Below are 15,191 nucleotides of genomic sequence, written 5' to 3'. Positions count from 1 at the left end.
CACCATAGTCTTCTATGATTTTTCCCCTCCTATATAGTGTGATGCTAAAAGGTGGTTTGTGTACCATTGTTAAAAAGTTTCCAGCCCCCCTTTCCAACATACCATACGACCTCACCAACCGGGTCACGAACATTCCACCATTGATTTTGGATGTGATTCTATCTTTAACCTCCCCTTCCCCCAAGTATTTATCCAAATAGTAAGGGATGTTGCAAAACACATCCAGTGTGATAATACTCCACAACTAAAGGCATTAAGGGTCGGAATCTTATCATCATCCTTGCGCATGTTTATGGAGCATGCGATAAGACGATGGATCAAACAATGGATTGGTGAGCGGATACTTCCCTCCTGAGTGGAAGGTGGAATATACACGCAGTTGGCAATAGTATTCCACCAAGTGGAAGCAACTACACCATCGGGTAAATCTCTGTGGCAGTGCTCTAAAAAAGTACCAAACTCTTTAGTCATGACCAAATATTGGTCATAAATATCCATCCTCCATGATAATTCGGCAATGCTGCATTGTCGAACCTCCTCATCAAGACAGAAAGTGAGGGCATTAGGGTTGCAAATGTCATCACACCTGCGAAAGACAACGGTAGAGAAAAACTCCTAGAAAAGTTCTTGATATACTAGCTCTTAGGTATGGAATAGACGGTTCCACCCTTCACAAATAATAAACACTCCTTCCTGTTCAAAATTCTTGATTACATATGAGCTAATTCTTCTTCTAGCCCCGCTTGCCCCATCCAGGACCAATCAATTTCATGGGTTACATATATCTACTTTCTCTTAAGTGTCTCCAACTTGTTTTTAGCATGGGTCAGTGATGATTTAGAACTGATTTGCGGGAAGTTTAACCATGGGATGTCCCCATGACCGCTTCATCTTGAACTCTTACCTCGTGTAAACACTTCCTGCAACATAACAAAAGACAAAACAACACCACAAACACACAAAAACGTTGAATAACAAAAATCTGGTCTTCTTCAACACAGACTCGTCGATTCCATTAACAGACTCGGCGAGTTGAATGAGCATTGCGAGTCTAAGTTCTAATTCTGAGCAAATAATCCATCAGAACTCCAAATTTGTTACAGGGGTTTGTTCAGAGATGTCTATCAAGCATTAATTCACAATAAATTTTAATAAAACACTCTAATTTGACAAGAAATAGAAATCCTAAAGTCCAAGTCTAGTCAAAATCAGAATTTTGCACATATTTAGGTAATAATGGTACCAAAGATTAGAACTTTAACAAGTTTATAAGTGAAAAATGTTACCTTTTGGTTGGAATTGAAAGAAATCACAAGAAAATTGAGATGAAACCTTGAGACGAAACTTATCCGTCGAGCGGCTGTGGATGTTGAATGAGATTGTGTTTTTACTATTCGGGTTAAAATCCTGATTTATAGATTGTAAAAATATTTTTTCTGGTTAAAACATGGACTCGCCAAGTAGGGGTACCTACTCGTCGAGTAGATATGCAAATCTACAAAATATCGCGATTTTTCAAATGGACTTGTCGAGTAGATAAATGGACTCGAGGAGTTTTTCAGTTTGTTTGAAAAAATTTTGAGTTCTTTAATTTTATGCCATCATACCCTACACTTAAGCCTTGCTTGCCCTCAAGAAATCATTTTAATCAAAAAAGAAGATTGAAAAAGACAAATCCTAAAAAAACGAAAAATAAAAAGAAAGTTAAAAAGAAAGCAAACTCTCAGATCGGGTTGCCTCCCGGAAGCGCTTCTTTTTGAGGAGTCGTTAGCTGAACTCCTTCCCACTCTACATTTCAGTGTTTTCTTCCAAATTTAGCCCATCTTCAAGTCCTTCGTCTATTGGCATTCCTTCTTCATATTTCTTCACCTGATGCCCATTAACCTTGAAAGGGGGTTCCATCTTTTGATATAAGCACGATATCTCCATGTGGGAAAACTTCTATAACCACAAAAGGCCAATCCCACCTTTTTTTAGCTTGCCTAGGAAAAGCTTTAACATTGAATTGAAGAGTAGCACCGTTTGTCCTTCATGAATATCCTTATTACCCTTTAGTATCATGTAATGTGATTTCTTAGTCCTTTTTTTTGTATATTAATGAATTTGAGTATGCTTTATTTCTAAGTTCTTCAACAGCATTCATTTGCATTAACTGGTTGGTACGAATTTCAGCTAACTGAAAATTACACATCTTTAAAGCCCAAAATGGTTTATGCTCTATTTCAACTGGCAAGTGACACTTTTTTTCGATAAACTAACCTATATGGTGTAGTGCCAATAGGTGTTTTAAAAGATGTTCGAAAATCCCAAAGTGCATCATCAAGCTTATTAGACCCTCCTTTCTATTTCCTCGAACTGATCTCTCCGAAATTCTTTTTAATGCCCGATTTGTCACTTCAGTTTGTCCACTTGTTTGTGGATGATAAGATGTCGAAAACCTATGGTGTACACCATATCTTTTTAACACTTTAGCTAATTGATCATTTGCAAATTGAGTGCCATGGTCACTAATAAGAGCTTTAGGAACTCTAAACCTTGAAAATAACTTTTTAAGAAAAGCACCACCACTCGAGCATCATTAGTAGGTAATGCTTGTGCTTCTACCCATTTAGATACATAGTCGACTGCCACAAGGATATATTTATTCCCTTTTGATATTGAGAAGGGTCCCATAAATTCAATCCCCTAAATATCAAATATCTCAAAAACTTGAATATTATTTTGGGGCATCTCATTTCGGGAGGTTATGTTCCCTGCTCGTTGGCACTAATCGTATTTTTTGACATATTGATCAGCATATTTAAAATTTGTAGGCCAATAAAAACAAATATTAAAAATCTTTTTCACCATATATTGTGCTCCATGATGTCCTCTAATGGGCCCACTTTGTTCCAAGATTTCCCGACTCTCTTTCCCGAACACACATCTGCGTATCATCTCGTCCGCGTAGCTTCGGAAAAGATACGGCTCGTCCAAAAAGTAATACTTGATTTGTGAAAAGAATTTCTTCTTTTGTCGTCGGGTTAAGTCTTTTGGGATGTATTCAGTTGCTAAGTAATTAGCTATATCCGCAAACCATGGTACCTCTCATGTTATCACCAAAAGATATTCTTCGGGAAAATCATCTTTAATCGCGTTTTCCTCTAATTCATCCAAATGTGGGTTCTCTAATCTTGATAAATGATTGGTAGCCACGTTTTCCATTCCCTTTTTATCTCTTATTTCAATATCAAATTCTTGTAGAAGTAAGACCGAACGTATCAATCTTGGTTTTTCATCTTGCTTAGCAAATAGATACTTTAGGGCAAAAGGGTCGGTGAAAACAATTGTCTTGGACAAGACTAAATAGGGTTATAATTTATCAAAAGCATATACCACTGCTAGCAAGTCTTTCTCTGTAGTAGTGTAGTTTTTTTTAGTCGGGTTCAAAGTTTTACTTGCATAATATATAGGCTGAAAATGTTTGTCAATTCTTTGTCCGAAAACAGCTCCTATCGTGTAGTCACTAGCATCACACATTAGCTCGAAAGGAAGATTACAATTTGGGGCTATCATTATAGGAGTACTGGTCAACCTTTCTTTTAATAATTGAAATGGTTCATGACATTCTTTAGAGAAATAGAATGGAGCTTCCTTCAAAAGAAGTTGAGTCAAAGGCCTAGTGATCTTTGAAAAGTCTTTAATGAAGTGATGCTAAAATCCCGCATGGCGAAGAAAGCTCCTTACCCCTTTTACATTTGTTGGAGGTGCTAACTTAGCTACTGTGTCAACTTTTCTCTATCTACCTCGATCAACAACCTTAAAACCTTGTGTCCTAAAACAATCCCTTCCTTTACCATTAAGTGGCAGTTTTCCCAATTTAATACTAGGTTTGTCTTCTTACATCTTGCTAACATTAGATCTAAGTTGGATAAGCAATCTTCAAAAGAGGATCTGAAAACCGATAAGTCATCCATGAAAACCTCCATAAATTTTTCGATCATGTCGTGGAAGATATCCATCATGCACCTTTGGAATGTAGTAGGTGTATTTAATAACCCAAAAGGCATGTGTCTGTATGCAAAATTCCCACTTGGGCATGTAAAAGTGGTATTCTCTTGATCTTGTGGGTCGATTGGAATTTGAAAATACCTCGAGAAACCATCAAGAAAACAATAGTATAGATGATCGGAAATCCTTTCTAGCATTTGATCAATAAATGGCAATGGGAAGTGATCCTTGCATGTAGCATCATTAAGCTTTCTATAGTAGATGCAAACGCGGCACCTGGTTATTGTTCTTGTTGGAATTAACTCGTTATCGTCATTGGTAACCACCGTCATTCCTCCTTTCTTCATTTCCCTTTGCACCGGACTCACCCATGGGCTATTAGAGATTGAGTAAATGATACCTGCATCTAATAGTTTAACCACCTCCTTTTTTACCACTTCTTGCATGTTTGGGTTAAGTCTTCTTTGGCGTTGAACTACAGGTTTAGCTTCGTCTTCTAGGTTAATCTTATGAGAATAATAGGTTGGACTTATCCTTGTGATATCAGTTATCTTCCAGGCATACACTAGAATCTATAATTACTGGTTTTTGTTGGCCATCTTCTAGAAATACATACTCCAGATGCATACTCCACAAGGATTTCTTTGTTATGTTTAGCTAGATCAGAAACTATAATTACTAGTTTTTGTTGGCCATCTTCTAGAAATGCATACTCCAAATGATCGGGTAGAATATTCTATTTAGATTTTGTGTTCTGTATGCTGAAGACATCGTGTCCAGTGAGTGGACTCGTCGAGTCCCAGGCAAAATTCATGACTGTTTGAGTTTTTTCTAATGGACTCGTCAAGTCTGTGGATGCTACTCGGTGAGTCGGTCTTTCAGCACTTTTGATTAATTAATTATATTCAGTTTCCTCGAGCAATCTCACTATCTCCATCAGGTCTCTTTCAGCATCAAATTCATCCTCAAAGGTAACGGTGGGCTTGTATAGCTTGTCTTCCTTCCATTCTTACATTAATTCTTTGAACATATCAACCGATAATGTCGTGTCATCCCTATACCTTGCATGGTTCATTTCTTGATCAACTCCAAATGTAACAGAATCGTCTCCCACCCGGAGCGTAAGTTTAGAGTCTCGCATGTCTACTATAGAACTCGCAGTGGTGAGGAAAGGTCTTCCAAGTATGATCAGGACTATAGGGTCCGCTTCCATGTCTAGTACTATGAAGTCCGCGGGCATACAAACTTATTTACATTCACCAATAGATCTTCGCATATTCCCCTTGGAAATGTCACTGTTTTATTTGCTAAGTGAATTGCCATTCAGATTGGCCTTGGCTCCGGAAGATTTAATTTCTTGAAGAATGAATATGGCATGAGGTAACACTTGCCCCTGAATCAGCTAATGCATGTATAGTTGCTAAATTTCTGAATTGACTAGGCAAGGTCAAACTTCCTGAATCACCCTTCTTCTTAGGTAATTTGTTCAACATGGCAGCTGAAAAATTTTCATTTAAGACCACTTTATTCACCTCTTCCATCTTCTTTTTATTCGTAAGAAGCTCCTTTAGGAATTTGGCATATTTAGGCATTTGTGTAACCGCCTCGATGAATGGCATATTAATTTGAAGGGACTTTATGTGTTCTATGAACTTTTGGTAATCAACATCATAATTTTCTTGTTTTGATCGAGCTGGAAATGGAAATGGAGGTTGATACAGTTTAATATGAGGGTTATTTTTCTATTCAGGTGGGGGACTCGTTGAGTACATAGCTGAGACTCGGCGAGTCGGATTGGTAAATTGCGATTTTTTAGTTTCTGCTTCTTCCTCTTGCAATAACTTAGGATATTCATTCTGAATAGGGCCAGAGGAGTTATAACTTCGTGAAAGAACCAGTCGAAATCATGGATAGGGAAGTCAAATGAACGAAACAAAGTCGCATACCGATGGTGGAGGTTCGCTGGAATGCCAAGCGGGGACTTGAATTCACTTGGGAGCGAGGAGACCAGATGCAATAGAAGTACCAGCATCTTTTTCCTAGTCCATGATTATATTTTATAGAAAGAATTTCGGGACGAAATTCCCTCTAACGGGGGGATGATGTGACAACCTGATACTTTTCCAGTCAACAAAAGTTAGTTTCGTTAAATAAAATTTCGAATTTTATTTATTCTGTTATGTTCGTAAAGGTTAGAAAACCGTTTAAATTATATAAATAAATTTTATATAATTTTCGTAACCAAAAACACTCAAAAATCAAGTTTTTCCCTCGAAAAACAGCAAAACTCGTTCAGCTATGCGTTTTCGGCCGAAAACCCTTGGGCCGAAAACAACTCTCGGCCGAGAACCCATCTTCGGTCGAAAACCAAACCAGTATAAAGGTTTTCCCTCCGAAACTTGATCATTTCTCATTCTTTGCACCCGTAAACTCCTTCATTTTTCACCCAATGATCATCCAAGAACGTTCATACATTCAAGTAGAAACCTTCAAATCTTCATAGTTTCCACCAAGAACAACCTTCATATCTTCAAAGGGCCGAAAACACCAGTAGAACTGAAAACCTGATTTCGGCTAAAAACCAGTGTTCAGCCAAAAACCAGTTTCTAGCCTAAAGCTCATCAGACCGAGAACCTGATTTTCGGATCGAGCTTTGACCGAAAATCCTTCCTTCTACTTCAAACAACTCTCAGTAACATTTCCTAACATAAAAACAAGTGTTTCTAACACTTTAAATTAATGATTCCGCTAATTTTAAATACAACTATGTGTTTATTCATCATTAGGATTCTGTTAATTCCGCGTATATCAGCTCGAGGGTCATCTTTTCAGTCTTGCTAACCAACACGTGCTAAACAACCGTGAGTTCATACCCCTATATTTTCACTGTTTTTAATGTTTTCAGGGGAGATACAAGTAAAACACATGGATTTCTGTTTTTTCTTGCAAACGATATCAACAAATTAAAAACTTTTGCAATTGATACAAACCGAGAAACTACTACAGGTTTTAGAAATATTTATATATTTTTATCTGTGTTGTAGCATGCTGAGCATAAGGGTAGTTTTCAACATACAACGATAATTGCAATGTTTTTCAGTACATTATATAACATAGAAACAAGCTATAGTTGATATAGTTTGGTAGCATTACAGAACTTTACAGAATTCGTTACACGAAACAAGAACATACATTCAAACTATAGTAGGTATAGTTTGGGATACAATATAATGTTTTACTACTTCTAGAACATTATACAGAAACGAACACATATAAACTATGGTAGATATAGTTTATGATTTACAATACTATTTTTCCGAATACAATAGTACGTTAATAAATAATTATTTAAGTATATTTATTTTTACTCTACAAGTTATACATACAATTTCGAGTACAAGGGAACACTACAACACTACACGTAAACTAGTTAACATAGGGTTATGAGGCACTACTTCAATTGTACCCTCTGGGGTGCGGAACTAAATCCTACCAACGTATAACCATTGTCTCCTAGAGGGAGAGAGTGAGATTTGTGTATAGATCTATACGGGACTGACAATCCAACACCTAAACTGCTAGCTACAGTTAGGCAGGCATGCTTGGGGTGACAAATATCATACCGTTATGACACCTGAAGAATGTCGTAGAGGTCACTAGGTTATATCGAGCATGGTTATACTAAACTCACAACAGTATAAACTAACATTTATTTATGAGATTTCAATTCTTCAAATAATTTTATTTTAATTGATAGAACTACCATACACTAAAACTGGAGGATTCTAGGATATACAAACATATGGTTTTAATTTAAGTAATAAAACTACTATACATTACTAGTGGCAGCCAGGGTTTTCATACAGAACATACTATACATAGTGGTGGTAGCCAGGGTTTTCATACAGAACAATACTATACATATTGGTGGTAGCCAGGGTTTTCATACAGAACATACTATACATTACTGGTGGTAGCCAGAGTTTTCAAACAAAACAAACTATACATTACTGGTGGTAGCTAGAGTTTTCATGCAGAACAATACTATACACTACTAGAAGTATCCAGGGATTTCATACAAGAGTTTTCATACAAAACAATACTATATAATACAATACAGTTGGTGGTAACCAAGCATACATACCAATACTTTCATACACAGTTAATGAATACAATAACGAACATACATTTTGGGCCTTAGGGTTTAAGACTACTTTACACTACTAAAGAAAATATTGGATTTTCTTGAGAAGCATACAAATATTTTTACAGATTCAAAGACAGGTTTTCATTAAAAAAAAAACATTTTTATGAGCTCACCAACATAAATGTTGATACACTTTCAAAACCACTTGTATTCTCAGGGAACCGGTAGACAGGTACACCCGCAGGTTTTGAGAAGATGGAGCTTTTTGAATCGCGTCTTTTATACTTTTGTTATACATTTTGTTGTCATACAAATTATGTATTGAACAGATGTAAATACTTTAATTATTCAATGTAATGGTTGTGTTTACTTTGATTACTATGATGCAATTGTTGTGATACGGTACATGACGTCCTCCACCCCCGAACATTTCCACCGTTCCGGTTTGGGGGTGTGACACATGCTGCCCATACACCCAGTTTTCGGCCGAACCTTCACCATTGCTCACACAGCCTGGTACCCGACCTCCCAACCTTCAACAAAACCCAAAAAACCACCACCATATATGATCCATCAACCTATTTATCTTCTAATTGTCCAGTTGATTCCATCGAACCATCCTTTTTGACCGTTACTAACAAATCTCCAATATGGTGTCATGCCATGACCAAAGATTTTGATGCACTTGTCAAAAATGGAAATTGGTCTCTGGTTCCATTTACTAAAAACACTAATGGCATTGATTCGAAGTGAATTTACAGGGTAAAAAAGGATGTGAATGGGAATGTTACTCGCTACAAAGCTTGCCTTGTGGCGAAAGGCTTCAACCAACAACCGGGTGTTGACTACCAAGAGACATTTAGTCCCGTTGTCAAAGAACCAACAATTTGTCTTATTTTATCTATTGTCGTGACAAATCAATGGTCTCTCAGATAACTTAATGTTAAAAAATCCTTTCACCATGGTGATCTCAAGGAAACGACTTATCTTCGTCAACCATCGAACTTTGTCGATAAATAAAGACCTGATCATGTTTGTTTACTCCAAAAATAATTGTATGGATTGAAACAGGCATTGAGTGCTTTGAACGACTCTGTAGAACCTTACAGTCTCTCGGTTTTGTTGGTTCTAAAATCAATCCCTCATTATTCATCCTCAAGAATAGGGGTACCTTAGTTCATGTTCTTGTTTATGCGGATGACATTATAGTTATCGGGATGATCCTTAAGAAATCACAGGTGTTATCTCCAAATTAGGATCAACGTTTATTATCAAGGATCTCAGGAACCTACACTACTTCTTGGGCCTTTAGATTGTTTGTTAGGGTAAAAACATCATTCTATCTCAGCGCAAGTATGTCTCTAACTTGATAACATGTACTGGTCTAGCAGAGTGTGAGCCCGTTCCATTGCCCATGAGCAGCTCTCAAGAGTTAACCTTGTCAGATAGCCCCTTACTCATGGATCCAACTAAATACCACCAAAAAGTTGATGCTCAACAATATGTAACTCTCGAGAGAGCATATATTACTTTTTTTGTCAACCAATTTTGCCAATGCATGCAAACTCCAACAGAAAACCATTGGTCCACTATTAAAAGAATACTTCGTTATCTTAGGGGAACATCGCACTTTGGCCTCTTTATCTATCATAGGTCTGCTTCTACACTTTAGGCTTTCCACGATGTTGATCTGTCCGGATGACCGTCAGTTCACGAGGGGATTTGCCATCTACTTGGATTAAAACCCAATTTCATGGAGTTCTCGCAAACAATGTACGGTTTCTAGATCTTTCACCGAATCTGAGTATAAATCCCTTGCCAACATGGCTGCTGAGATAACATGGCTAGAAGCTCTCCTAAACGAGCTTGGTATTACCTCTAAAGGGCCACATATCTTTTGGAAAATCCCATGTTTCATGCACAAACGAAAAACATAGAAGTGGACTACCATTTTGTAGGAGAAAAGGTTGCTCAAGGAAAGTTGCGAGTTCAATTCATTTTCATACATGATCAAATCATCGATGTGTTTACGGAACCACTTCCATCTCAATGATTTATGATGCTAAGATCCAAGTTGCAGGTCGTTCCTCGCCCTCAACTTAAGGGGGATAATAGACAGTATTTATTTAAGAGTATTTTATTTATGCTATTCAAGATGGTACTAAATTGTAATATCTATTCTTTTATATAGGATCTCTATTGTAATATCCAGATCTTGAGAATAATACAAATATCATTCGGCGGTTTATTATAGAATACGCAAACTGGGAGTAGAAGGTGCTTTAAGAGGCGAGGCTTTAGTGGCAACGGTATTAGTGGCTACACAACTTTTTAGCAGCGGCAAGAGAAAGGTGTGGAGGGAAGTTTTCCTTGACATATTTTTGAAGTTTTAGCGGCAGACTGTCACCACTAAGTGTACAAATGAAATGCTAGGCATAGGATCCATTACACTATCAATGGTCAAGGTTATCGCTTAAATGAAGCACATAGATTGCTGATTACTATCTATAGAGGCGATGCTTTAACGGCAACGCCATAAATAGTGGCGACACTTAAACACGTTGATTAAAAGTCACCGCTTTTGGTGTTATCGCCGCTATAACGGCGATTTCTTGTAGTCGAATTTGTGGGTTTACGATTTTTTGGTGGAAATTCTTGTTTTTTTTTGGGTTGATAGCTCTTTCTCATGTATGCCTTTAGAACATGTGAAGCATGTGACATGAATATGAGTATATGATATATATGGTTACGTACCCATCGACATGCTGTAGATGGTTGTACTATTGCATGTGTTTTCCCATGATGTGCTTATACGCAACATGCAACTTCGAAAGGGTCAAATCCAGTGGTATGTTGTTACCGCTTATACTTGATGAGGAAGAATGCATTCGATACCCTCTAGATATAAGAATCTTAGATCTAGTAAAAATAGTTGACCGAAAAGGAAAATAAATGGAATATTTTTTTTTTTTGTAAGTTTTGAGTTTCAATATATGATTTTGCTATATAGTAATTTTTATAAATATTCCTAGTAATGATTTTGGCTCGGTCAGCTTCATTATCTATATTCCTTTGATGAAACATCTACATCCACATTTAATTAATTAACAATCAAATGTATATATGTTGAATTAGAATAAAAGGTACAATGAAGTAACAAATATTATGAAAAGAAATAAAAGAGATAATTAATAGGAAAACATTCTTGATTCTGATTGATACTATTCCTTGCATAATTAATAAGAAAACTAAACACGCCACGAAACAATAATCAACTTCTAAAAAATTGCTCGTCAACATATTAAAAGGGAAACGTCCATAAACAACTCCAACTTAAAAGCATTTTCTGAACTGACATTTGCTTCATCGATCGGTCCATCAACTTAGCCCTGCAAAATTCAAACATGCATAAGCACTTGAACGAGTACTTCAAGGTATTTTAGACATTTATCTAGTTCACTAATTTGTTTAGGTCTTGTATTGAATCATATATATCTTAAGAAGCATTCATGGTATAAGCCACTAATTTAGCTCCAACAATATTGTCATGTAGGAGACCACACTCAACGTCCAAAAAGGGCTTAGTTACACAAATATAGAAGGATTTTTCTTGTTAAATTAAGAAAAGGAAAATCAAGAATTTGGGTTAGGGTTTGGTGTAAAATACGAAAGCTAGAAATTTACCTGAGTAGAGACCATCATAATTTAGAGAGAGCAAGTGTAACCCGGAGGAGGGGTCTTGCCACAAGTAACAAGCAGCTGAAGAGCAATTGGTAGGTAAATGTTGAGGTTCAACAGTTTAACCTTCAAGGTTGTGCACAAGCAAACTGCAGCCTCCAGCTCTGCTAGACCCGCTATAATCGGGCAACATTTGTTGACCGCGGGGTCACCCAATCCAATGTTCACTAAACCTCCGAGAAGGTCTACACAAGCTCCCAACTTTAGGATGTCAATAGGGCATGTTTCCGATGCACCTGGTGGTGATGCACCCTTTGGTGGTGGGCAGGGTTCCCCCTCTGGTGGTGTGACAACTGGTGGTGTGACAACCGGCGGTGTGACAACCGGTGGTGTGACAATGGGTGGGACGACCGGTGGGAGGGGTGGGAGTGGGAGGGGTGGAAGCGTTACTGGTGGTTTAATCGGTGGGAGGGTCACTGGTGGTTTTAGAGGTGGGAGTGGGAGGGGTGGGAGTGTCACTGGTGGTTTAATCGGTGGGAGGGTCACTGGCGGTTTAATCGGTGGGAGGGTTACTGGTGGTTTTACAGGTGGTAGTGTGACAGGTGGGAGGGTTACTGGTGGTTTAATTGGTGGGAGGGTCACTGGTGGTTTAATTGGCGGGAGGGTCACTGGTGGTTTTACCGGTGGGAGGGTCACTGGTGGTTTGATTGGTGGGAGAGTCACTGGTGGTTTTATAGGTGGGAGGGTCACTGGTGGTTTAATCGGTGGGAGGGTCACTGGAGGTTTTATGGGTGGGAGGGTCACGGGTGGTTTTATTGGTGGGAGGGTCACTGGTGGTTTAATTGGTGGAAGGGTCACCGGTGGTTTTATCGGTGGGAGGGTCACTGGTGGTTTAATTGGTGGAAGGGTCACCGGTGGTTTTATCGGTGGGAGGGTCACTGGTGGTTTTACTGGTGGAAGGGTCACCGGTGGTTTTATCGGTGGGAGTGTCACTGGCGGTTTTACCACCGGTGGAAGGGTGATGGGTGGTTTTACTACAGGTGGGAGGGTAACTGGTGGCTTTACCGGTGGTTTGACAACCGGTGGCTTTGTGGTGGGTGGTTTTGGCTTGTCACAACTTCCACAGTCAAGAACTGGATTTGCTGAAGAAACCATGAAGAGTGAAATGAAAAAAAGAGCGGTAAGCTTCTTAGAGGACTCCATTTTTGATGGATGTAATGTGAAGTGATATGACGAAGGGGTTATATAGAACTGCATGAGCGTTTTACATTTTACTTTTTATTTTAAATAATATTTTACTTTATTTACTCTGGGACATATGTATATGCATATCGAGGAAAATAACAAAAAAAATTAATGAAAGACCAAGAGAAAAGCTACGGCACATGTATGTTTTTGTGCATATTGGAGGTGACAAATTTTGCAAGTTGGCAAAACCATTTCAGCATTTTATTCACTAATGGCTGGATTTTTTTTTTTTTTTTTTCTTTTTTGGGTTACATATTCTTGACATTACGCTGCAAAAGAACATAACGAATGTCCATATTTAGGCGTCGACAATGTTAAGTTTAATTTATTTAGAGTTATTATATATTTTTTTAGTAACTTAATTAAATTATGCACTGTATATGTTCTTGTCGATAATAGAATTAACACTATTTGTGATATATGTTAATATCAATATTATATTGTACAATTGCATAATTGATAGACCATTACTACAACTCATATGTGATCTTAGTTATCGACGATTCAAATAAACAGATAAAAATAATAATTTGATCTCACGTTATTAGTATAAAAAATTATAGCTTAAATTCGGCGGAAATAATAAATGCTAAACTCTCAAAATGTATACAAATTTACAAATGTTAGACATATGATAATATGTAAAAATAACAACTTTTTTTTTTTTTTTTAAAGTTATTAAAGTAGCGAGGGGATAGCAAAAGTAGATTATAACATGAACAAAAAGCTCGAAACTAAAAGGAACTCAGCACAAAAACAAACCTGTCATACGATAACTTTTTACACCAATGGAAATCGACACAAATGAAAATATTTTTGAGATCCTCAAAAAAAAAAAAAAAAAAAAAAAAGAATATTGTTGTTTATCTAGTATAGCAATGAAATACATTGATTTGCACATGGTCAATCTCTCATAAATTTAGAAAAAAGGAAGGGAGTTAATTTGAAGCAATTTTAAGATGATCTCATTTCAATGAAGAACATTACAATTTATAGAAAATAATCATGGTTGTTAATAGCCTTATGGAACAACAAATCTTGGACTAATATCAAGAAGATGTGTTGCTAAAAACCCTCTAGATTTGTTAATGGTCTTGGGGTCCTTCGGTGAGTCAATCTTCATAACGGGTGGGTCACCTTTTCACCTATATAGGTTGATTTGTCAGTTTGTCGATGGGTCACCTTTTCACCTATATAGGTCGATTTGTCAGTTTGTCGGATGGTGTGGTGCCCTGGATGTATCAATACTCTTCCCTTTAAGCGGGAGCTTGTCCTCAAGCTCTTGCTCGATATAGTCTTCCTTGTTTTCCCAATTGGCTTCTAAGATGGCTCTGTCTTTCCATTTGAAGAGAACTTGTTGATGATGCGTTTGTCCATAAAAAATTTTGGTTCCTCAACTGGATGGTCTTCGATGTAGGAGACAGGCAGTGACAGTGTTTGTGACGAGGTTGGTCTATTACAATGAAGTAGCAATGATATATCGAAAACGTTGTGTGCTTTTTAATCTTGTGGCTAGTTGGTAGGCAACATGTACTATATGTTTAATACTTTAAATGGCTCGTAAAATGGTCGGCTAAGTTCTTAAGATTCCTGTTTATATACTGATTGTTGTCAATACACACGGAGATGCAAATAGACTAGATCACCAATTTGAAACTTTTTTCATGTGGTGCTTGTTATCTTGGACATCCTTTGGCAGTTTTTTCTTAATGTTTCCTTAAGAAGTGAGACAATCCGCTGGGGTTCAACTAGTGTGGTTTCAATGGATGAAACTTGACTATCTATAAGAGTGTGGTGAGGAATGATCAGGGTTGGGGTTGGGATAATGAGCTTAGAAGATAGTCATTTCAATGCCACTATGGTAATTGGTGTTATACCAAAATTCTATAAGATAAAGGAACTTACTCAAGTTTTTGGTTCCTCATATGCAAAGTAGCTATAACAATGTAAATTTTCAAACAAAATTTTCATTTTCAAACACAATAAAACTCATGTTATAATTCTCAAAATCACATATGTCTCAAATGTCATCTGTTGGAATAATGTACATTAATGATCGATAGATTCAAACAGATAAACAATAAATGAAACAATAAGAACACAAGAATGATTTGAACAATGTCGAATG

At 37.2% G+C, this 15,191-nt stretch overlaps 1 protein-coding gene across 1 annotated transcript; it reads right to left on the bottom strand.

Moving 5' to 3' along the window:
* Positions 1-11,325: 11,325 nt before the first annotated feature.
* On the bottom strand, positions 11,326-13,049 carry LOC145008461 (uncharacterized). The gene is made up of 2 exons (XM_078967069.1): positions 11,822-13,049; positions 11,326-11,526 (listed from the first exon to the last, which is right to left on the bottom strand). Exon 1 carries the CDS (start codon positions 13,016-13,018, stop codon positions 11,843-11,845), a length of 1,176 nt encoding a protein of 391 aa, XP_078823195.1. The 5' UTR covers positions 13,019-13,049; the 3' UTR covers positions 11,326-11,526; positions 11,822-11,842.
* Between the last annotated feature and the right edge of the window lie 2,142 nt (positions 13,050-15,191).

The sequence above is a fragment of the Lactuca saligna genome, chromosome 8 (genome assembly GCF_052625555.1).
Source record: "Lactuca saligna cultivar CGN05327 chromosome 8, ASM5262555v1, whole genome shotgun sequence".
NCBI lineage: Eukaryota > Viridiplantae > Streptophyta > Magnoliopsida > Asterales > Asteraceae > Lactuca > Lactuca saligna.
Note: the sequence above shows the minus strand (reverse complement) of the source record. Positions and strands in the feature narration are given on the sequence as shown.